The following is a 23,415-nucleotide window of genomic DNA, read 5'->3' on the forward strand; positions in this document are numbered from 1 at the left end:
GAGCTTAAATTCTATCAGTAATTGACTAGGTTGAACTTCATCTGAGCCCTGTGCTCCAGGAAAGCAAGGAAGGTTGAGAAATTTCCCCATCCTGTTTTGTGTTCTGACTGATAGCTAACTGCAAAGGACCAACCTGCCCTCAAAAAATCCCAGGTAAGACTCACTTCCACCCATTCTGAGTCCCTTGTTTACTTGCCTCTATAAAACTCCTCGGTTCATTGAGATATTCCTATTGCAATAGTCTGAATTAAATTCATCTCAATTTTCTGGGACTTCCCTGGCGGTCCAGTGGTTAAGACTCCATGCTTCCATGTAGGGGGCATGGGTTCAATTCCTGGTTGGGGAACTATGATCCCACATGCCACATGGTGTGGCCAAAGGAAAAAAAAATCATCTCAATTTTCCTAAGCACTTCCTCTTTCACACTGGAGTCATCCAATAAACAACATTACCTGGTAGAATACACAGTGTATTTGATGGTATATTTCCTACTACAGAGAAAGCATGGGAAAAGAGAATAGAAAATGCTGGGTTGGAGAGGCTTAATTTCAAAAAGGATGATCAGCGAAAGCTTCCTTAAGAAGGTATATTTGAGCAAAGACTTGAATGAGTGAGTGAATCATCGTGCAGTTAACTGGGTAAAGAGTGTTTCAGACCAAAGGAACAGTAGGTACAAAGTTGGAACCAAGACCATTTCTATGAGAAACAGCAAGGAGGCCTGTGTGGTTGGAGAGAAGTGGGCTACCGGGAAAGTGGAAAGAGATGAGGACAGAGAGATAATGGAGTGGGAGACAAATGATGTAGGGCCTTACAGATCCTAAGACTTTTTACTGAGTGAAACTAAAAGTCACAGAAGAATTTTGAGGAAAGGAATAATTGAGGATCACACTGGCTGCCCTATTGAGACAGCACTGTGAGGGGGCAAAGGCAGAAGCAGGAAGACCATTTGCAAAGCTACCACAGTAATCCACGTGAGATGATGGTGCTTTGGACCAGGGTGGTAGCAAAGACAGTAAGAAGTGGGCAAATTATACATATATTTTGAAGGTATAACCAACTGGGCTTCCTGACGTACTGAATACGAGGTATGAGGGATGACCCCCGTCCTAAGTAAATACAAGAATGGAAAGGCCATTAAGACTGGAAGACTTCAAAAGCAGCAGGTTATGAAAGGAAAATTGGTAAACTCATCGGGGACATATTAAATTTGAGACAGCTATTATCACATCCAACTTGAAACATCAAGTAGGCAGCTGGAGACTGAATTTAGGGGAGAGATACAGACCAAAGATGTAATTTAAAATTACACTTTAGGTGGCAGCTGTCAAAACTAATAACAGAGCAACAATATTAATTTTACCTCATAAAATACAACTGGAGTGAATATTAGCTGACATGATGGCGCCCCTCATCATTCCTGAGTAGCTACATTTTACTATGGAAAAGGTACGGTTTCCATTACTGTATCTTCTAGAATTAGACACGATGGAGAAGAATGGGGGCATTATTCTCCCACACGTCTACAATTCCGAGGTAAGCCAACCAATGGGCTGTGACCAAAGGTCCCAAAAGTGCTGCTGTACTGTAAATGTGATCAAAGATGAGTCAGTCAGTCTAGACAGCTTTCAAGAACCTACTTCTATCATGCTTTTCAGAGGTTTTGGAACTTTCATCTCCCCAAGAGGATATGAAATGCCTGCTTTAAACCAGACTGTTGGATAAAGGAAAGAGGACCCAAGATCCCAACTAATAAAACCTTTTTAAATGTCTCTTATATTCTATTTTTTGTCCAATAACAACCCCACAGAAATAAACAAGCAGAAGATGTAGTTAAGTTAGTTGGTGGCAAGTACTGTGGAGAAAAATAAAGCAAAAAGGGGGAAAACTGAATGCAGGGAGTAGGGGGTAGGGATCAGAATTTTAAATAAGGTTGTTAAGGGAAGACCTCCCACCAACACAAGAAGGTACCGATTTCTCCACAACCTCACCAAAAATGTAACAACCATCTTTAATTTCTGATCATGTCATGAGCAAAAAAAAGTAAATCTCCTCTTTCAATTTGCATTTCCCAGATGACTCAGTGGGGTTGTGCATCTTTTCCTATGTTTATTGGCTATCCTTATTTCATTTCCCATGAATTATCTAACGTTCACATGTTCACTTTCCTATTGGGCTATCTCTGTTGATTTTCAGAAGTTCTTCATAAATTGGGTCATGAATGAATTCACTGCTAAACCTACTGCAAATATTTTTTTCTAGCATGCTTCAATTTAAAAAAATATCTTCTATCATAATGTCTTTAAATTTTATGCAGTCAAATGTTGAGGATGGAGAATAAGGTGTTTTTTATAGCCTATATTTTACACCTTGCTTTAGAAAGTCTTCCCTACTCTCAAGATTGTAAATAGTTCTCCTATCTTTTCTACTAATACTTTTTCAGTTTTGGCTTTTACATTTAGCTATTTAATGTGTGAATCTGGGTATTCTCCCTTTTAGTGTGAGGTAGAAATTATGTCAATTATTAAATATTCCATATTTTTTCTATGATTTAAAATGCCACTCTCTGTCACATAAAGTCCCATACATTTATGAATCAGTTTCTGTAGTCTCCATTCTGTTCCAATGATCTATATTCCAGCACCAAAATAAGGCTGTTTTAATTACAATGGTACTCACCACTTTTTACAGTGCTATTTTGCAACTCTTCGCTTGGTCCCTCCCTAAACACACACAACCACCCTGAACACTTACATACAGGCAACAATGAAACTGACTGCAGGTTACATGCAGTACTTATTCCAAATGCTAGAAATTTTTTTTTAAACTTCCTGTGCAAAACTCTCCCCATGACCTTGAGAATAAGTATTCTGTACAATAAAGTCAAACTTCTTAAGGGGACATCCAAATGCTTCCACTACCTGGCTCTAGCCTAGCTTGCAATCGATTAGTTCTCTCCTCCAGGGCTATTTCATCTGATCAAAGTAATCTACTTGCTACAAGTAGAGAGCACAGCCCTACCTCCATGTCTTCACTTACTCAAGTCACACTTCCTGGAATGCTTTCCTCCTTTCCTTTCTTCTGATTTCCATCTTTAAGGCTCAGTCTCCTCCATGAAGTTTTCCTTCATGTTTCTGACACACTGATCTCTCCTTCCCCTGAATGTATCACATTTATTTCTTATTTCTCAGCATAACTTCTGTACTTCTTAGCATAGCTTGCCTAAGAGCAGCCTCTATTACTTTTATCCATGAGTTACTTTACTAGTTAGTGTTAAGTTCAAAGCTTTTGATAAGGAGTTTCAATTTAATTTTCAATGTCTCTATAACAGCACAAAAATTTTAACTGCTCTCTACTAGTCAGAAGTCATACAATACATACATAATAATCTCTCATCTTTAATCGCTTAATATTCTATTTTATCTATAGAAAAGGACACACAAGCATTTTTACTCAGATCAGGAATTGAAGGATCAGAAATAGTAATGAGCTACAGGTCTAATTTCAGGTCTAGCCCCACCCCTTAAGCTTGCCTCTTTTAAATGTACCACAATTATGAATTTTTTTTATTCCTGCCTATTTTCAAAAGGGAGCTAGGGCCACTAAAATCACTAAGCACCACGATGAAGAGGTTGAAACAGAAAAGCTTAAGAAATTCTAAGATTTTCTGTCTAAGTAAGGATCTAAAACTGTTACTGTCACTATGCTTTATGGTAATTTGGCACAAATTTACATTTTAAAAAGTACTGTGACAAACACTTCTGGAGTAAATGGTGAGAACTGTATCTCTTTGGGGAATTAAAGGGTCTTCAATCCTGTTCATTGTGGTGGGGGAAGAACCTTTCACTGTGTTGCTTTCTTTTTTCCAAATAGTCTCATCTTAAGTGAAGGCTCAGCTTATACTTTTTTTTTCATCTACAATGTCAACCTTATTTCAGTCCCCAAACTCTGGCAATAAATAAGCCTAGCCTAGGAGTGCCTAGTACCCACTAGGCCTCTGTGCTGTGGGGGAAAAAAAAAGACTGCCTTAGGGAAGTTGATTCCAAGGCTTATTGGCTAGAATGGTCAGGTAAACTCTATTTGAAAAAGAGTAAGTTTTTGTATGGCTTTTTAACTGTTATAGCAGATAAATCCTGCAACATATTTTCACGAAGCCCAGGCCAAACTAAATTGCTTCCAAACAGCATCAAGAGACAAATGATCTGACGGGTAATTCTGAATATGGAACTAAAGTGCTGGCTGCCATTCTGGATGCTCAAAACAGCAGAGCCTTTCTATGGTTGGTGTGAAAGGTAGAGAATGAAAGAGATGCAAAAGATAAGAGCCATTTTCACATAAAACGCTTCTGAATTTAAAAAGACAGTAAATTTCATTGTTCTTCCCCTCCTACCTCCCAAAGGGGGAAAAAATCAGTTTTTTGACAAATTGCATCACTCAGGAATTATACTCTCCATTAAACGTCATAAATGTGGTGTTGCAAAAGACTTTCAGATTGATGTCATCTCTCATGTTTGCCTTGTGAAAGTTCGGCATTTTTAAGATAAGGCTTCATAAAACCTTAAGACCACCTGGTAAAAATACAGCCCAGAGATTTAAACATATAAAATAAAACCACACACACAAAAAGACTCAAACAAAACAGAAAAGTTTTACAATCCTGGGGTAAAGATGACCTTTTTACTAAGCTTTACACAAAACCTAGAAATTGTAAAGGAAAAGCTTTTTATTATATAAAAATCATAAACTTGTTTGCCAAAAGTCATAAAAATAAGAATGATATACTGAGAATACCTGTGACATATATAACAGTTTTCAAAACATTTAAAGTACACCAATAAATGAGTAAGAAAAAGGTTAAAAAACTGAATAGAAAATTTATCAAGGAATATGAGTAAGCAATTTATAGAAGATATTAAAATGGCTTATAAGGAAAAAAATGCTCAACCTTACTACGAAAGATACACAAAGAGTAGCAAGATTATTTTAATGCCTGAACGATCAACAAAGATTAAACAGGTTAATAGGTCAGATACAGAAAAATAGGTACTGTAAACAGTAAAAATGCATAGTTATTATCATTTGAGTAATTTTGTAATAACAAAATTTTACAGGCAGATACCCTGTGACCTATCATCTCTATTTCATTTCCTATCCACCTCATTTCTAGGAATTTATCTGGTAGAAATACTCACATGAATATGAAAATACATATACATGTGTGTAAGAATGGTTGAATTTTTATAGTACAAAATTAGAAAGTGAAAAGTCTATCAAGAGTGAGTTTATTAAAATTAAAATGTATAATATCTATTATTAATGCAGCCATTAAAAATCTAAAATAGATCAACATGTCCTGACATGGAAAGACATCCATAATATATTCTGTGAAAAAAGCAAGTCAGAAAATGATATGTATAATAAACCCTATTGATATTAATTTATATGCATTAGTCTAATTAAATTTTAAAGAGTATCTTTCAAATCTAAAAAAACTAAAATTACACGTATTATGTCTGCTAAATTTCAGTGAGCTATTTATTACCTTCATAATCCGCAGGAAAAAAATATACATTTTTTTAAATGAAAAGACAAACCCAATATTAAGTAAATGAATGACTGACAAAAATCCAATCATCTTCTGGATGACCAGTCTCTTCAGAACAAATTAAAGGACTAAAGGGAATCATATTAAAACGTTTATATCTGAGGTATCAGAAGTTTACTGGAGAAAACTGATGCTAGAGAAGAGAGAGCATAACCCAGGGATTTGAAGAGTCCACAGTGTAGTAATTACGGCATCAAGATGTGGGTCCAATGGCTGTCCTGCCTCTTGGTTATATGCATCTTCTAAGTGGATTCAAAGATAACCTCTCCATAGCAAACAGGCTTTCCTAGTTTTAATGGAGTGGAATTTCATTTAAACACCGATATCGCTAAAGATAGGTATCTGGAAAAAAATCTCCAATAGTAGTAATTTCACTTTATCCATGACCAGAAAGAGGCAGCAATACTGTTACATACAGTAAATTAACTTTTTGGTTTAGAAAACAAATTCTGCAAGAAGTGAGTCAATACACAATTTCTTCACAAGATTTCTTTTATGATGTAACATCCTTCATATTGGGAAACAAAAGCAACTACTGCCATATTTGAAGATAAAAGTATCCCTTTTTGCCTCCATCTAAAAGAAGCTACATCTTTGATTAAAAGTTTGAAACAAAGCAGTAAACCATATGAATTCAAAATGCTGGGGGGAAATTAAGATATCTGTTAGTATGGAAATACCTTTTCACCAGGTGTTCCCATTCTGAAAAGAATCCTGACTTTCCAGGATTGTTACATCTTAATTTTGGAAAAGCCTGAAAGAGCCAGTAGTAAATCTAGAAGCTTGACTAGGCGCCATACGACCCTCACTTGGGCACTGCCAGGCCCTGTTGGCTCCTCTTCCCCTTTCAGAGATAAAGTAAAACTAATGGGATCTAGCTTGATGTTGTTTTTTCTACTCTCAAAAAATTTTTTTAATGATTTTACTTGTTAAAATATATGTATTCATCATATATCTATATTTTTTGTTTATCTTAAACATACTTTCCACAAAAGGATAATCTGTCCTAATTTTTTTTTTTTTACAACTCTCTTCTACTTTTCATTTGGGAAAAAAGCCAGAGAGATGGAAAACAAAGAGATTTTATATATTTTTATTCTGTTTTCCATTTTTTTAAGTACATAATAGACAAGTACACACCCATTGTTACTTTCTAGTAGTAATATTAGATAAAATGTTAGTAAAGATGTTATTTGAGTTATCAACTAATCAAATATAGAAGCAGTCATTACCAACCCATGATATATTATATGTTTCTTTGCCTTTCACTTTCGCTTATATTTGCTCTCATAAAGTCCGCAGAATTGATTTGTAAGTTTCTAAAAGACTTTTTTACTTGAATGTTCTATATGTCAACCCAACTTGAAGTTAATCTCAAGGGGCAGATGTCGTATGTAATACAGATAGGGTTGACTTCCCCAGAAGGAGTGTCTAAGCTCTAAACTATCTCTTTCCCTGAAAGACAAATGCTTACACATGTAATGTATCTCTGGGAGGACCTGGAATTTGACATTCTGTGTAGACTCACTGTTCATGAAATCAACTTAAAGAACTGTTTTAGAACATTAAAAACAACATCCACTTCCTACTGTTAAGTTACACTGAAGATCTTCTTTATACTTTAGATGTGCAATTAAAACAAATCAAAACCAAAATTAAAGGCTGAACCATAAAAGCACACTGCAATTTCCAAACCTTTAATGCAGTAGAGTACAAAGTCACAGTCAGGAAAGGGGCCAGGTTCCCTTCAACCTAGTAAAAGGCAAAAAGCACTATCAAAAAAATCAAATGAAGATCCCATATGACTTTTTTCCATCAAACTTCTCAGTCCAAAAGTATATATATCACATTAAGTCATCACACTTCAAATGTATAATATGCTTTATGTAAATGTTACTTACGCAGGCCAATAATACTTTGCATGGGTAGATCACTCTGCCACTTACAAAGTGATACGACTTTTTATATCTGATTTGATCTTCACACATACCCCATGAAGTATGGTAATGGCTGTTACTTATTATGTACAAATGGAAACAATAGAAGCTCATAAGTTAAATTATTTGTCAACATCATTAAACGTCCTGACTCCCAATCCAATTCTTCTTTCACATTTCATCATGCTGGCAACATGAACCAGAAATAAGGTTTTAGGAAACTGCTTTATGGACAAATACTGAAGAAAAATTAGATTTCTGACTTACTGCTAATACTAATACTTCCTTGCTAATACTTCCTCCAGAAAACTCTATAAGCCCTTAAGCAGGTTTCCACACCTTAAACACCCCTTGGAAAAAAAATCCTCTCAATCTATCAGTTAGTTGCAATCGTCCCCATATTAGAGTTAAATTTCACCTTAGAACTCAAACTGAGATTTTTATTTTCAAGTTTATCTAGTGCAATACATCGAACATGACCTTTTAAACCAACTCATTTTTTTTAACTGTTTTAATTTAGTCAAAACTGCAGAACTGCCAGACAGACAAACATGGTAAGACATCACTTATATGTGGAACATAAACAATACAACAAACTAGTGAATATAACAAAAAAAGAAGCAGACTTACAGATATAGAGAACAAACTAGTGGTTGGGGGGGCGATATAGGGTAGGGGAGTGGGAGGTACAAACTACTGGGTGTAAGATAGGCTCGAGAATGTATCGTACAACATGGAAAACAGAGCCAATATTTTGTAATAATTGTAAATGGAAAGTAACCTTTAAAAACTGTTTAACAAATTTTTACAAATAAATTTAAAAACAAAACAAAAACTGCACAACTCCCAGGAAGAAAATTCTTGAAAATGTAAGTTATCGCCTACAATATGGCAACTTCCTCATCTTAACCACTCAAACACAAAAGCAATTCAGCCTCTAGTAGTTCTGCATTGTTAGATGAGTCTGCATTTTCTGTTTTAAAATACCCTGGGCTTAACAGGCCTTGCACTGTGTTCATATTCTTTACATGTCAGAAACTACTACTTCTAAGCTCTCAGTTCAAACTCACCTAATTTTTTAAATATTTAACTTAGATAAAATACAATTACACAACCTACACAATACTGTGGAACCAGTTAGTAAATCAAACATGTTAAGTAATTATGAATGTTTCTTATGCCCTGTAAATGAACCCAAATTTTTAGTGAGATATTGAGCCAACAAAAGGCACAAAATACACAAAATAAAACAATAGAAAATATTGAAAAGAAACTGAAATCTGGGGAGAGAAGCAATGCTCCAAAGAAAAGAACCTAAGAAAACAAAGTATGACTTCTACAGCTTAAAAAACAAAAAAGCAAAAAAATAAAAACAAAGCTTCAGAATGGCTATTCTATTGAGTTAATGGACACTTGGAATTGAGGTAAACCCCATTTTCTCAAGACTGGTAACTGCAAAAATACATGGACTATTCCTATCAAAGAACAATGTGGCCCTTTCTTTATGACAGAAAACAAAATGTGGGCTAAATATGCTACTTACCCAACCATATCCAACATATCCATAATAGAAAATGAAACAAAAACATAATCCAAAATATCAGGCATATAAAACATAGTATTGATACTTGAAATGACTTGATGAAAACAAGCTTAAAGCCCCCATTTTATAATAATGTTTAACTTCTTTATTTCCACTGGCAAATGTTTACAAATAATAAATGAAAAATCCTGCTACATCCCAGATCTTTTCAGATTAATATGCCCATGCTTTGTCACCTTGAGTTACAGTAATAATCAAGATTGCACTCCCTTAATTGAAGAAAAGTAGGCAATCTTGTCTTGATTTTACTGTACAAAATGAAAAGAAAACAGATCAAAATAAGACGAGATGTACAAATGCTAAGAATTACTGTCATATTTTTTTGTTTCCTTTCCAGTCCAACCAACGCATTTCTTGTCACTTCTCAACAACTAACTTACATACATTTAAACTTGTTATTCACAGAGTCCGTGGATGCAGTAACAGGGGCTCTGCCTATGTTGTTTTTAGTTGTTATTTGCTTTTTAAAATTAATGTTTAAAGAGTCTGTATAACTGGAATTGCTGCACCTGTGTCCTTTTCTTTAAATTAAGGTTTTTTCCTATAGAAAATTTGGAAAATACCAAAAAGTATAAAGAAAAAAATAATTTGTAGTTTCAGCATCTAATCACTTTATAACTATTACACTCCTTTGAGTCTTGTTTCTAATAGACATTGAATCACTTCTAGTCCTATGGTTTAGTTAACAAAATTAGTATTACACTACTTTCTAACCTACTTTCATTTAAAAACTAGTATTTCCCACACCCTCAAATATTATTTGAGAGCGATTTTTAATAGCTTCTTTAATCCTTAGGTTGGGTAAAGGATTAAAAATTATTTATTAAAATAATACCCTCACTTTCTCCCTTCCCTTCCCCTTTATGACCATAGCTCAGGGAAGTATAGTAAACCATTCACACTAGCGTCCAAGGTGTGATAAATACCCCCCCTTGAGAAAGGTGGGGCCTAATAAGATTCAAACGTTAAGCCAAAGATACGATGCGCTAATAATGACATTTCAAGTACCGTCCAGTAGATGTGACCTTATTTGAGGAGGCAAATCTCCTAAAATTCGCAGTACTAAAATAATTACCTATTCTAGCTACAAGAAGGCTCCATTCCATTTTTTAATAAAGCCAGACTGAGTGCAAATTTCACCCACTCAACAAAGTACCTAATTGGCTGAGTTCGTTAAAATTGGCGCTCCCAAAGGCAAAAAGTTGATTCGTTAAATAAAGATAAACAGTAACGCGTACAAGGCACGGTGTGACCTGCTGCTACGAGGGCTTATCGATTAGGAAGGGGACCGGTGGAGGCGGAACAGGATAGACAGGGAGATTTGATCACTATCAGCCAGGCTCACAAGCAGAAATCTCAAACACATTATTTAATCTTTCTCTTCCTGTCATCACGGGGCTCAAACGTCACCAAAAAAGACCGGCCGGCTGAAAACCCGGCGGAGTGACGCACATAACATCTTACCATATGGATTCTCATCAATCAGGACCGAGGAGAGCCTTAAGCCAGCCCAGCGGAGGAAGGCGGGTGCGTCCCCTGGGCTGTCGGCTCCCCCACACTCCCGGCACACCGCTCGCGTCTGCAACGCAGGGAACCGAGGCTGCAGGAACACCGGACCGGCTCCGCCACGGGGGATGCAGACTCGCCTTCCGAGGAGGCCACCCAGGCGGCCGCCAATACCGAGCGCCTAGGGTCAAGCCCTCCTTCAGCGGAAACCCCGCGACCGCCTCCACCAGGCGGCTAAGCCAGGACCCCGACAGTCGGCCGGGACTCCCCTCCTGGGGTCCAAACTCGCCCAGGGCCGTACCTGAAGGAGCAGCGCCACCTCCGCCCGACGGCGTTAGCTGTCGCGGCGGCGACGGTCACAGCTCCGAGAGCAGTGACGCCTCTCATAAAAACAACAACCTGCTCGCAGGCGACCGCAGCCGAAAGGCGGAGGGCGGCGGGGCGCCGCGGCGCATGCCGGGACTCGTAGTCCCGCCCGCGCCTTATACCGGGCGGCGGCGGAGGGAAGAACTACGACTCCCGAAGAGGAGCGCAGTCCGCCGCCGGCAGGCTGCCGGAAGCTGGGCCCCGCGGCCGTGATCCTCACAACATCCGGGCCCCGGCACTGCAGAGGCGCCGCGGCCGGTTACTGTGGAGACGGCCTGCTACAGCCTCTCCGAAGGATTCCACCCCGGAGGACGGCTCCCGGGATTAGGCCGATTAGTTTACACGTATCCATCCAGCCGACGGTTCGCCTTCTCTTTGCTGCTTTAATTGGGTGTAGTAAAAGTCGGCGCTTGCTGGCCTTGCCATCCGCTGCAGGAAAAGACTGCGTTTGCCGAAAAAAATAAAGAAGATATCGAGAATGACCGAGGGCGACTGGGTGGGTTTGGGCAGAGGGCTGGATGTTTTTGACTGTCGGTACTCTTTACTATAAACTTGGGCACCCCACACTCCCACCCACCCCCACCCTCCAAAAAAAACCCACCGTTGTAGGCAACCGCTGGGCTACACAGATGTAACATGCATTGCATTAAGCCAGAATTGCCTCTGAAGGTATAAAGATGATTGGGGATGGTATGCAACTCATGCCCCATTGCAAAATGCCGTGATGGTTTTGAACAAGAAAAACGTACCTTGTTAATTTGACATCTGTTTACATTGTGTCTTGTTCAAAAAAGGATATGAGGGGGGAAAAGTATATGGTGCATTTATACTCACTGTTGATGGAAACAGTAGAAAGTTAAGGTTTAATTCTCTGTCACCTAATTGTGGCCAGAAAAAGATAAATTAAGAAAAACATGAACAAGGAGGATGGTGGGCCTGAGGGGAAACAAAAGGGTGCCTCAAAATTAGACTTACAGGGTTTTTTTTGCTTTTGTTGTTACTGTAGTTAACATCAACTGTGACACAAAACCAAAAAAAAAAATTTTTTTTTAATTTTATAATTACAGCTTCTATAATGGGCATTTTTATTATTTCAGTAGCTTGTTATTTATCTTTATAAAAATGTGTGTGTGTTTATAACAAAAGACTTGGAAAAGTCAAAGTGGCCTGGTTTTCTCTAATTCTAGGAGAGCCTGAAAATTAAATTAGTAAGGAAGCTAACACCATCTATTTGTAGATTTTCAAGGCACTTGCACAGTCTAATTTTAGACTTAATCGGTTTTAAAAGATTCATTTATAATTTTCATTAACCTTCTTCTCCTTCAGTAACAGTTGCTGACCCAATGTATAACCTAGCAGAGAATTTAAAGTAATCTTTTTATTATTCTTTATATTAGGCTGTTTTGTTTTTTATTGTATCTGTTTTGAACTCTACATTTTAAGAATACCAGATTTGAAGAGGTTGAAACCCAAATAAGAAAGTTGCAGTGAGGGCCTAGGATATAAAGTAAAAGCAAGGGGTATTTTGTTTCCAAGTCCGTAAACATTTGTGAATTGTCCTGGAGGTCTAAAAGATTTCGGTAGACACTAACTTTTACAGATTGTGTGGTACGGATTATGCCAACAAAATTTGTCTTCTATTTTCACTAGATTCTGTTTTCTGTATTCCATTTTGATTCAAAGTTGATCAGAATTTTAGAGCCAGTTGCAGAAGGTGATTTGAAAGTCACAACCTCTGGGACTGAGGTTGCCCTGGGCAACCTGACTGGTGTCCATAAAGTAAATTAGGGTTGGTACTTTTTCTCACAAGTCACAGGGCAGCACCTTCCACCTAAGAAGCCTTCCATGTGCTGAGAGAACCTAGACATTTTGAGAAAAGCTGACCTGTTGTGATACCGTAGGGTTCTGGTGACTTACTATTCTCCAATGTCTGTGCTCTTGATATTTAAAACAATAAGCAGTGTCAAAAAAGAATAAACAGCAAGAACTGATGAGTTCTACTTCCAGCTTTGCCAGCTTCCTACAAGATAATGAATGTTAGTAAATGGTAGCACACTACTGTAAAGTTTTCTTAACCTGTAAATTTCAGAACTGAATTCTGGAAGATCATGCATATGCATTGAAGTATACCTGCAAAAAAGAAAATGTTAAAAATTGGTTCCATTTATATAGCAGCGTATCATTTACATCCGATTTTCTTTCATTTCCACAACCACAGGAACTATGGCAGGTTGTTTTTTTTTTCCCCCTTTTTTCCCAGTTTTACAGACAATATAAAAACAAAGGTGCAGTGATGATAAAGGATTGGAATCTAGGCCACAAAGTTCTTGCCTGTGCTACTCCTCCAACACTCTATTATACTTCTTCAAATCTGAACAAAAGAAAAGAAAGTGGAGTAAATACTTCACATTTGCAGGTTTGAACTCAAGATTTCAAAACAAATAGGTTCCTGACAGTGGGGAACTTAACTTTGCAGAGACATTAAGTAGAATAACCCAAGAATTCAGAGGGAGCTGAGTTAGTCTAAGAGGAACCGAACTAATCTGACCCAGATTTGATCCTAACTTAAGCATGACACAGCAACTTGGTCAATATTCTTTCCTCCATTTTTAGAGTTGGAGAAACTGAAATTATATGCTTACTAGTTTTAAGGATTTAGAATTCTTAAAGGGTCTCAGCCTCATGAATCACAAGAATCTACTATAGAGTCTTCAAAGCAAAAGAATTTTAATGCATATAAACAACCTTCTATTTAATGCAACCTTAAAAAGTCAGAGTTACAGAACCCTGCCAATCTCTATGAGGTTAGATATAATAATATAATTTCTGATCTGGAAGGACTTAGATCTTAAGTATTCCAGAAGTTGCCAAATTTGGAGGGTTTTTTAACTACCAAAATTTTTTGCCTACATGGACACCACAATCATTTTTTTTGTGTGTGGTTTTTTTTTTTTTTTTTTGCGGTACACGGGCCTCTCACTGTTGTGGCCTCTCCCGTTGCGGAGCGCAGGCTCAGCGGCCATGGCTCCCGGGCGCAGCCGCCCCGCGGCATGTGGGATCTTCCCGGACCGGGGCACGAACCCGTGTCCCCCGCATCGGCAGGCGGACTCTCAACCACTGCACCACCAGGGAAGCCCAACCACAATCATTTTTAAGAGCCTTATCGCAAGTAAATATACACTTCCTTCATGTTTTTCAAATAACTGAAAATCACTTTCCTATTGCTACATTTGGAGAGCCCTTATAACCTCAGATTAGAAAAAGAAAAAAAAACTAATCCATCTCCTTTGTTTTATATTTATAGACAAGGAATTTGAATCCTTGCAAAATAATTTTATCAAAGTCACAGAGCTATTATCACTGGCAACATCAGAACCCAGAACTGGTGACACCTAATATTTGAAGGTGAAGACCTACATTTTTTTAAAATAACCAGTTTCCCAACATTATTGAGCTGGTTTCCTATGTGCTTGTCTTCTAGGTAATAAAATGTAAGTTCTAGGAACTTTAGATTGTTGATCACTATTTTTCCATCATCTAACAATGCCTGGTACACAGTGGGTACTCAGTATTTGTTGAATGAGTGATAAACAAGGTGCATATAGTGTGTTCCATTTGAATTCTTTCACCTTCATTATTGAAGCTTGATGTTTTTTATAGACTTGACTTTACTAAGGATAAGCATGTTATATGCATTGCTAGAAAGCAATATGCACTTTTGTACCCATTCTTTGTAATATCTTGCTCCCTCCCTCCCCAAATAGCTAAGTTATGTATATTTTAAATCTTTATTAAATTTATTATATATGTTAATTACATATTAAATTGTAGTAAATGGCACCACCATCTACCCAAATGTTTGTCCAGAAATGTGGGAGTCTTTCTTGATCTGTCCCTCTTCCTCACTATCCACATCCAATCAATCACCAGGTCCAATGAATTCTACTTCCAAAATGTGTCTCAAATTTATTTACTAGTCTCTCTATACCACCATTCTTCTATAAATCATCATTGTCAGTCACATGGAACACTGAAGCTCCTCTCCACATCCATTCAAGTCTCTGACGGCAGCCAAAGTAATTTTACTAAAAAGCATATTACATCATGACATGCTTCTCCTTAAAACGCTTCAATAGCTTTCCATTGCTTTTACCATAAAGATCTAAACTTTTCACATAGCCAACCAGACCCTTCAGGATCTGGCTCCTGCCCCTCTATTCTCATCTGCAGCCATTTTCACTCTAACTTACTCCACTTTGGCCATGCTTTTTCTTTGTGCCCTCCTCTATCTTTTCCTTTGCTTGCCTTCCAGTCTTAAGATTCAGCGACACGTCACCAGAATGGCCTTCCTAGGCCCTCACACTAGGTTAGAACCCCCTATATGTCTTCATAAATATCCTGAATTTTTTTTCTTCATAGCACTTACCACAATTAGTCAGTTGTATAATTATTTGCTTAATGGCTATCCCCCACAAGGTTAAGATCCCTGAATGTTTATCTTGTTCCCTTTTCACTCTGAAATTAAGCTGTACGTCCTCTTCGAACTATGACCTATTGCAGTCTTACTCTATAAGTTACACGTTTTTATAAATCCTCATAGTTCTAGTACAGGATTTTAAAAAGCTACCTTGTACATACTTTTGACAAGTTTGCTCTGTACAGATATATATAATTGAATGGGTACTCTTCAATGTCCTCCAGAGAAAATGACTCCCAAAAGGAAAGTAGATGGGGCTAAGTTTTTGTTTTCTTCTCTATTGTTTTTCCAGCTTTATTGAGGTATAATTGACATATAATATTGTGTAAGTTTAAGGTACAACATGATGCTTTCATATACATATATACTGTGAAATGATTAACAGTAAGATTAGTTAATATGTCCATCACCTCACATAATTACAAATTTTTGTGTGTGGGGATGGTGAGAACATCTACTCTTTTAGCAACTTTCAATTATATAATACAGTATTGTTAACTGTAGTCACCATACTGTACGTTAGATCCCTAGAACTTACTCTTCTTATAACTGGAAGTTTGTACCCTTTGACCAACATCTATTTCCCCCATCCCCAGCCCCTGGCAACCACCATTCTGCTCTGAGTTTGACTTTTTTTTTTTTTCCAGATTCCACATATATGTGAGATCATACTGTATTTGTCTTTCTCTGACTTAACTTTACTTAGCATAATGCTCTCAAGGTCCATCCATGTTGCTGCAAATGGCAGGATCCCTTCCTTTTTTATGGCTGATAATATTTCGTTGTGTGTGTGTGTATATGTACCAAAATTTCATCCATTCATCTGTTGATGAATACTTAGGTTGTTTCCATGTCTTAGCTATTGTGAATGCTGCAGTGAACATGGGAGTACAGATATCTCTTCAAGATGTGATTTCATTTCCTTCAGATATATACCCAGAAGTGGAATTCCTGGATCATATAATAGTTCTATTTTTAGTTTTTCTGGTTGTTTTTTAATTTATTTATTTTATTTATTTTTGGCTGCGTTGGGTCTTCGTTGCTGTGCGCGGGCTTTCTCTAGTTGTGGTGTGCAGGCTTCTCTTTGCGGTGGCTTCTCTTGTGGTGGAGCACAGGCTGTAGGTGCTCACGCTTCAGTAGTTGTGGCACATGGGTTCAGTAGTTGTGGCTCGCAGGCTCTAGAGCTCAGGCTCAGTAGTTGTGGTGCACGGGCTTCGTTGCTCCGCGGCATGTGCAATCTTCCCAGACCAGGGCTCGAACCCATGTCCCCTGCAGTGGCAGACGGATTCTTAACCACTGCGCCACCAGGGACGTCCCGTATTTTTAGTTTTTTGAGGAACCTCCATACTGTTTTCCACAGTGGCTGCACCAATTTACATTCCCACCAACAGTGCACGAGGGTCCCCTTCTCTCCACATCCTCGCCAACTCTTATTCTCTCTTAACTTTATAATAGCCATTCTTCAGGTGTGGATTGATATCTCATTGTGGTTTAGATTTGCATTTCTCTGATGATTAAGGATGTTGAACATCTTTTCATGTACCTGTTGGCCATCTGTATGTCTTCTTCGGGAAAAATGTCTGTTCAGATCCTCTGCCCATTATTTAATTATATTGTTTGGTTTTTTGCTATTGAATTGTATGAGTTCTAAAGATATTTTGGAAATTAACCCCTTATCTGATGTATGGTTTGCAAATATTTTCTCCCATTCCAAGGCTGTCTCTTCCTTCTGCTGTTCTTGTGCTGCACAGAAGCTTTTTTGTTTGATGTAGTCACACTTATTGATTTTTGCTTTTATTGCTTGTACTTTTGTTGTCATATCCAAAAAATTACCAAGACCAACTCCAAGGAGCTTTTTCCCTGTGTTTTCTTCTAGGAGTTTTACGGTATCAGATCTTACATTTGTCTTTGATCTTTTTCGAGTCACTTTTTGTGAGTAGTGAGGTAAGAAAGGCTTAGGGCTAAGTTTAAATAATTCTGTTTTTTTCAGAACTTTATAATTGAGAATTATTTTATGCATTTATCTTTTAGGATAAGAAAATTACTTCAGCTTCAAATTCAGAAACAGAAATGAAACCTGAACAACTGCCTCCTTGTGTGAACCCTGGCAATCCTGTGTTTTCATGTATGTTGGACCCAAAGACACTCCATACAGCTACCTCACTATCAAAACCTAAAATGATTATGTATAAAACCAATTCAAGTAATTATGGTGAATTTTTAACCATGCCACAGTTTTTCCCCTGCTATTATACTCCAAAGGACCAAGTATTTTCAAGCAATATCAGAGCTACTGGATTTTATCAAAATAACACTCTAAACACTGCACCTGACAGAACAAGAACCCTTGATTTTCCGAATTTTCAACACACTCTATGAAAATATATTACTCTTAAATAAAGAGAAAATATACTTGGGAAAAATGAGTTTTAAATCTAAGGCTAGGATAGCTAATTTGAAATATAAAAAGATTTGAATTATTTTTTTAAAAATACCTTTAAGAAATAAAGCATTTCAACTGATAACTGAATGACAGTGACTTCTTAAATAAAAATGTGTTCAAAATAGAATAAAAGGTAGAAAGCATTTTATTATACCTAGCTTTATTTAGTTCATGTAGTCCAAACGCTTCAAAAGGCTTTCAGGATCTCAACTGTCTACTGAGTATATTTATCAAGACAAAGGAACACAGGAACTGTAATTTTGAAAACTGAATTAAGGAAGATTCTGATGAGTAATTTCCTACTTTTCTGTTATTTCAACTAATAGCTTAGAACCTGGGGAACGTTAGTTCACACTGCTAAACTGGTGGAAGAGAGGACTTGTTATTCATTCATTTAGCAAATATTTATTGAACACCTACTTATGGCAGGTGCTATACAATGAAAATGGAACACAGAAATAGAAAAGTGTCTTTTATTGTTTCAATAAACAATATTTGGGGGGAATGGGAGTAGCAAATTAATAATACATGATAATTTATGTAATGTAAACTATGTAAAAGGTCTTTCAGACACAGAGAATTGCTTAAATTGAGACCAAGATCAGAAGAAACATTCTGGAGAAGGTAAAGCCAAATCAAAGGAAAGGTCCATCCAGGCAGAAGAAACCTTACTTATACAAGAATGAAAATGTGAGACAATGATGCACGATTTTACAAGTGCAATTACTTTTTTTTTTTTTTTTTTTTTTGGCCTCATCATGCAGCTTGAGGGATCTTAGTTCCCCGGCCAGGGACTGAACCCAGGCCGTGAAAGCGAGGAGTCCTAACCACCGGACCACCAGGGAATTCCCCAAATGTAATTACTTTGCTACATCTTTAACATAGAGCATGAGCAGTGGTAGATTATGGGCTATACAATTCTTTAAACTCTGTAATTCCACTATATAGAGAGATTTATTTCAGCTGCCATCTGTTGAAACCTCCTGTTCAGTTGGATCTGAGTACCTTTACTGGAAAAAAAAAAAATCACAGTTCTTATTTTTCCCTGTTGGTTTCAGGTTCAGGATATTAACATCAATTAGAAAAAATAATCTTGTGAGTCACTAGGGGACCAGAAAAGTTGAATCTTCTATTTACAAAAATGGCTTGATGTGAGGAAACAGCTCAAACTCTGCAGCCTCATGAAATTCTTTCAAATATCCCAAAATATGATATTTGGCACAAGAAAGAAAAAAAAAATTAGTTTTGTTCACTTCCTCTAAAACATCAAAAATCAAGGCACTGCACAAGATTTCCAGGTAAATGATGCAACAGAATTTGAGTTTACCAGATTTTTCTCTGCATAAAGTATACAAACCCTTTTCCCCCTTCACTGTAGGTGCTTGATTTGTAGAAAGTGAAGTCAACTTTTTAATATGTAGAATCTAGAGGTTAACCTAAAGTTCCTTACTATGACAGGTGGTTAGGCCTTTTGTTTTGTTGTTCTTGCTAAAATTCTTAGGAAGGATGAGTATCTTGGAATCAAGCATATTGTCTGGAATGCAATTATGTAGTCATTCAGTGCCTATCAAAGTCCAGGGACTATTCTAGGCACTAAGAGCTTGCCTTCATGGAGACTAGATTCTAATAAATTCTAGTAGGGGAAAACAGACCAAAAGACATATGTATAAATATGTATACATATTTATATATAAATGTTATAGAATATAAATGTTTATATGTTTATGTTATGCATGTGTGTATAAGAGACATATAAATACACATATGTGTAAATATGTAAATGTAAAATATGTGTGCATATTTATATGTAAATACTTATGTCCATATATGTATAACATTTATGTATTTATGGTACATAAATTTTATTTATGTAAATATTTTATTTGCATGTTATTAGCATGTAAATATTTATATATGTCTATATGTATACCACCTGGCCCTGCAGCTGGTATCCCCTAGGCCCTAGAGCACATGGGGTAAGAAGAGGGCGTGGCCAATAAGGAATGAGGGAGAGAGATCAGAAATCACCAGAGCCCTGGGGCCTGCAGGACAGTCTGCTTTGACCATAAGCTCCATAAAGGTGAGGGCCAAGTCTGACTGGTTGATCCTTAATTCCTCAATGCCTGGCATGGTGCCCTGTGGGCAAGCAGCTCCTGTCCAGCAGCCCGTCTCCCAGGATGCTGGCTTTCACCTGGATGCCGCCACCACCACCTCTTCCCCTGTCTCTGCAGGGCAGGTGGGCGAGAGGCTTCCCTTTGTGGGCAGCTGCTGGGGGCACAACATCTCTTACTACTTCTGGGAAGCTACCCAAACCTCTGTAAATAGTCACTTCACTAAAAAGCCTTTTAAACACCGCAGCTGAGTGTACTCTCTGTTTCCTGCCTGGACTCTGACAGGTCCTTAAAGGGAAGAAAATAGGAAAAGGATCAACAGGAGCCTGGAAGGATAAGGGGGCTTCTCAGAAGCACTTATACAGCCCCAGGAGGAACAATTCTTGTTATTCCCTGTACTCACCCACTGAGGGGGAAAAGGACTTAGAAAGGACTGCGTGAGGCCCACTACACGATGGCCGGCCTGAGTCACACCAGCTATCCCGTGGTTAGTGGCTCTCTCCTCTCTATGACCCTCAGTGTTTGGTTCTATCTAGATAGGAATCCTTGATACGGTGGGATTATAATTTACTACTCTATTGGCCTGTCCCCCACACTGGACTGAAAACTCCTCAAAGGCAAAGATTTGGGTTTTGGCCATTTCTGGGTCCTGCCCAGTTTCTCACAGGCTGCCAGGCACAGAGGAAGCCCTTGAATGGATTCATGTGAAGAAGGAATGAAGGTTTCTCCCACAAATGAACCCGTAGGCCCACCCTTCTAAAATCCCCACCTTCCAAGGTGATGAAACCACCTCAGAAGCCCGTGGCCAGGCCCTGAAGGCTAAAGAGTATTTGACACTGATGATGCCGGAAGGTGACTAAGCTGCTGAGTCAAGAAAACCAACTTCCTCTTCCAAGACGGTTGCCTGATCTACCCTCAAGTTGTTTCGCCCAGACACATCCTGGCCTCATGCTTGCCTGACACCTTTGCCTGCTTCTTCAAGGGCCGCCAGTTTCGCTCAAACAGCTTTCTCGTTCTTGTACCCTTTTGTTCTGTTGCTGTCTCAGATGTTATCCAAATGATCCATTCTAACCCCTTCACACCTTGATCAGGAGACCCTCACCACACAAAGCCAACAGTGTGGACCACATCCTCCCATCCCCAAACCAGGATACAGTCATTTGCAACCAGGGGTGTCCCAGGAAACCTGGGATAAAATACTCATCATATCTATAGAACCGACACTAAACCTTGATCCATTTTTAACGTAAATGGTCTTAATAACCACAAACATATGGGGGAGAAGAACAGTGAACAAAGCTTAACTGTTTTGTTGACAAATTGACTGTAGTTTTCATAGGCATGGTGACCATATTCTGTAATTTTCTAACGCAGTGTTTTTTTTTTTAATCTTAATTTTATTGGTGTATGGTTGATTTACAGTGTTGTGTTGGTTTCAGTTGTACAGCAAAGTGATTCAGTTATGCACATACATATATTCATTCTTTTTTAGATTCTTTTCTCTTATAGGTTATCACAGAATATTGAGTTCTCTGCGCTGTACAATATGTCCTTGTTGGTTATCTATCTTTATAGAGTAGTGTGTGTATGTTCATCCCAAGCTCCTGATTTATCCCTCCCCTCTAATGCAATGTTAATTTCAAATGTTCCATTAGTGGAAACATTTTTAATGCTGAACATGATTCATGTTGTATTGTTTTCAATAAAAGCAGTTCTTTATGTGTATATATAAAAAAAAGGCTGCAAGAAGTAAAAACTACATTTTATTAGTTTTGCTGTATACTGAACAGAGAAATGGGGTGATAGCTGGAAACAGATATGGGGGCAAAGGTTACTTTTTAAAGACAGGATCATAATATAGCATGTTTGTATTTTGATGGAACCACATTTGGAGAACCTCTCACCCACAGTAATCAGTTCCATAGAGAAAATGTCGCTAAAGATGACTACACAGTAATGTTTCTTTAGTATGGACTAAAAAAGCTAAAGTGTATAAAATCAAAGGCACAGATAGGATGAACACAGAATTATTCACCAATTTATAGTACATTTAGAACTAGGATACGTAAGAACAATAAAAAAAAAGCATTAGCGTATGGACTGTAAAGTATTAATTTAACTATTTTGTGAGATACACTAAATAAAGTAGTATATTTGGAATATGCTATGCTAAAGTATAAAAAGTAAACTTACTCCGTAATTTTTCCAAAAAGAAAGACTCCATTTCAGATAACAGTTTGAACAATCAATTCTCCTGGAAGATACTTAAAGCAAATTAATTTGAAAACTCACATACTTTAGGCAAACTTTCCTTCCTTTCCACAATTATCAGAATATTTGAAGTTTTACCTCCATTTATTGACTGATCATTTCTTGAAATACAGCATGAACTCTCAGCTTCAAATGAAACTGAAGGCTTACCTTCCCAAAGGAATATTTTACCAATTTGTTTAGGTCTTTTTCCTCTTTTAGCTATAATCTAAAAGACTATCATAAATATAATTTACCACATCAATAATCTAATTAATATATTTGACCAAATAATGTTGGTTGGTTTTTACTATCTATAATAGCTCAAAATTATTCTGAGTTTATTATCTTCTAGGTACTATACTAAGCAGTTCATTTATTAAACAAAAACCATGTTCATTTAGGTCATAAAAAGGCTAAAATGAAGTATGTTCTAAGTACTGTCAAAAGTAGCTCCTTGAAGAGAGTATCTTAAGAGAAAGATGGTCTTAGAGTCATATGCTTTTAAAACATTTTAGAAGGGCAAATCACAACATCAACTAAATAAATTACTCAATGTTCTTTCAGAGAGAGAAAAAAAAAAAGAAGGGCAAATCACACTTCAAAGAGAAGATGCTGGTAACCTTGTCATGACCTGAAGAATTAACCTGGTTTTATTGTTAGTACACCAGAGTTAGTTACAGTGAAGTATCTCTTAAGGCTTGTAAACAAAGGGAATTATCCTAAACTTTGTAGGAAAAAGGAAGCCTGTTATGTAGAATTGCATATATGATGCCATGAAACATTCCATTCATTAAACTAATCATCTGTGTTCTGAGTCCCTGTTTGCCAAGCAACTTTATTTTGATTTACCATATCAAATCTGCTTATAAAGAGAAATGAATTTTCATTTAACCTACCGTGACAATGAACATCCTCAGTCAATTTCTGATTATGAATTAATAATAAGTAGGCAATCTGTTTTATTTGTCTCCTGAGCTTGGTTAATGTGACTCTGATCCTTAAAGATGGGCCAGCTCTTGAGGGTGCTCTTGGGTCTTTAAGCGTGAGACTGAGCCAGATCAATTCAATAAGGTAATGAAACACACCCTTGTTATCAGGCTTCTTGGGAGATCATATA

The 23,415-nt window shown here is 37.4% G+C and overlaps 2 protein-coding genes across 6 annotated transcripts in view; one reads left to right on the plus strand and one right to left on the minus strand.

Moving 5' to 3' along the window:
• Positions 1-11,088, minus strand: part of CCPG1 (cell cycle progression 1) — a 38,863-nt gene extending 27,775 nt beyond the window's left edge. For 2 of the 3 annotated variants that reach the window (XM_067747627.1, XM_067747619.1), the window contains exon 1: positions 10,607-10,746. The gene's annotated coding sequence lies outside the window, so the exon portion shown is untranslated. Of the gene's footprint in view, positions 1-10,606; positions 10,747-10,949 lie in introns of those variants that run through there. The other variant, XM_067747622.1, reaches the window with a different exon arrangement.
• Positions 10,551-21,751, plus strand: PIERCE2 (piercer of microtubule wall 2). Of its 3 annotated transcripts, XM_067747642.1 has the most exons (3): positions 10,551-11,510; positions 17,523-17,616; positions 20,331-21,751. In XM_067747642.1, the coding sequence occupies exon 1, from the start codon at positions 10,610-10,612 to the stop codon at positions 11,225-11,227; it is 618 nt and encodes a 205-aa protein (XP_067603743.1). In that variant the 5' UTR covers positions 10,551-10,609; the 3' UTR covers positions 11,228-11,510; positions 17,523-17,616; positions 20,331-21,751. The 3 variants fall into 3 exon arrangements, with proteins under 3 accessions (XP_067603743.1, XP_067603742.1, XP_067603744.1); XM_067747641.1 differs by lacking the exons at positions 17,523-17,616; positions 20,331-21,751 and adding an exon at positions 14,171-14,839 and having other exon boundaries at positions 10,551-13,948; XM_067747643.1 differs by having other exon boundaries at positions 11,184-11,510; positions 17,523-21,751.
• The last annotated feature ends 1,664 nt before the right edge of the window (positions 21,752-23,415 follow it).

The sequence above is a fragment of the Pseudorca crassidens genome, chromosome 1 (assembly GCF_039906515.1).
Source record: "Pseudorca crassidens isolate mPseCra1 chromosome 1, mPseCra1.hap1, whole genome shotgun sequence".
Lineage (NCBI taxonomy): Eukaryota > Metazoa > Chordata > Mammalia > Artiodactyla > Delphinidae > Pseudorca > Pseudorca crassidens.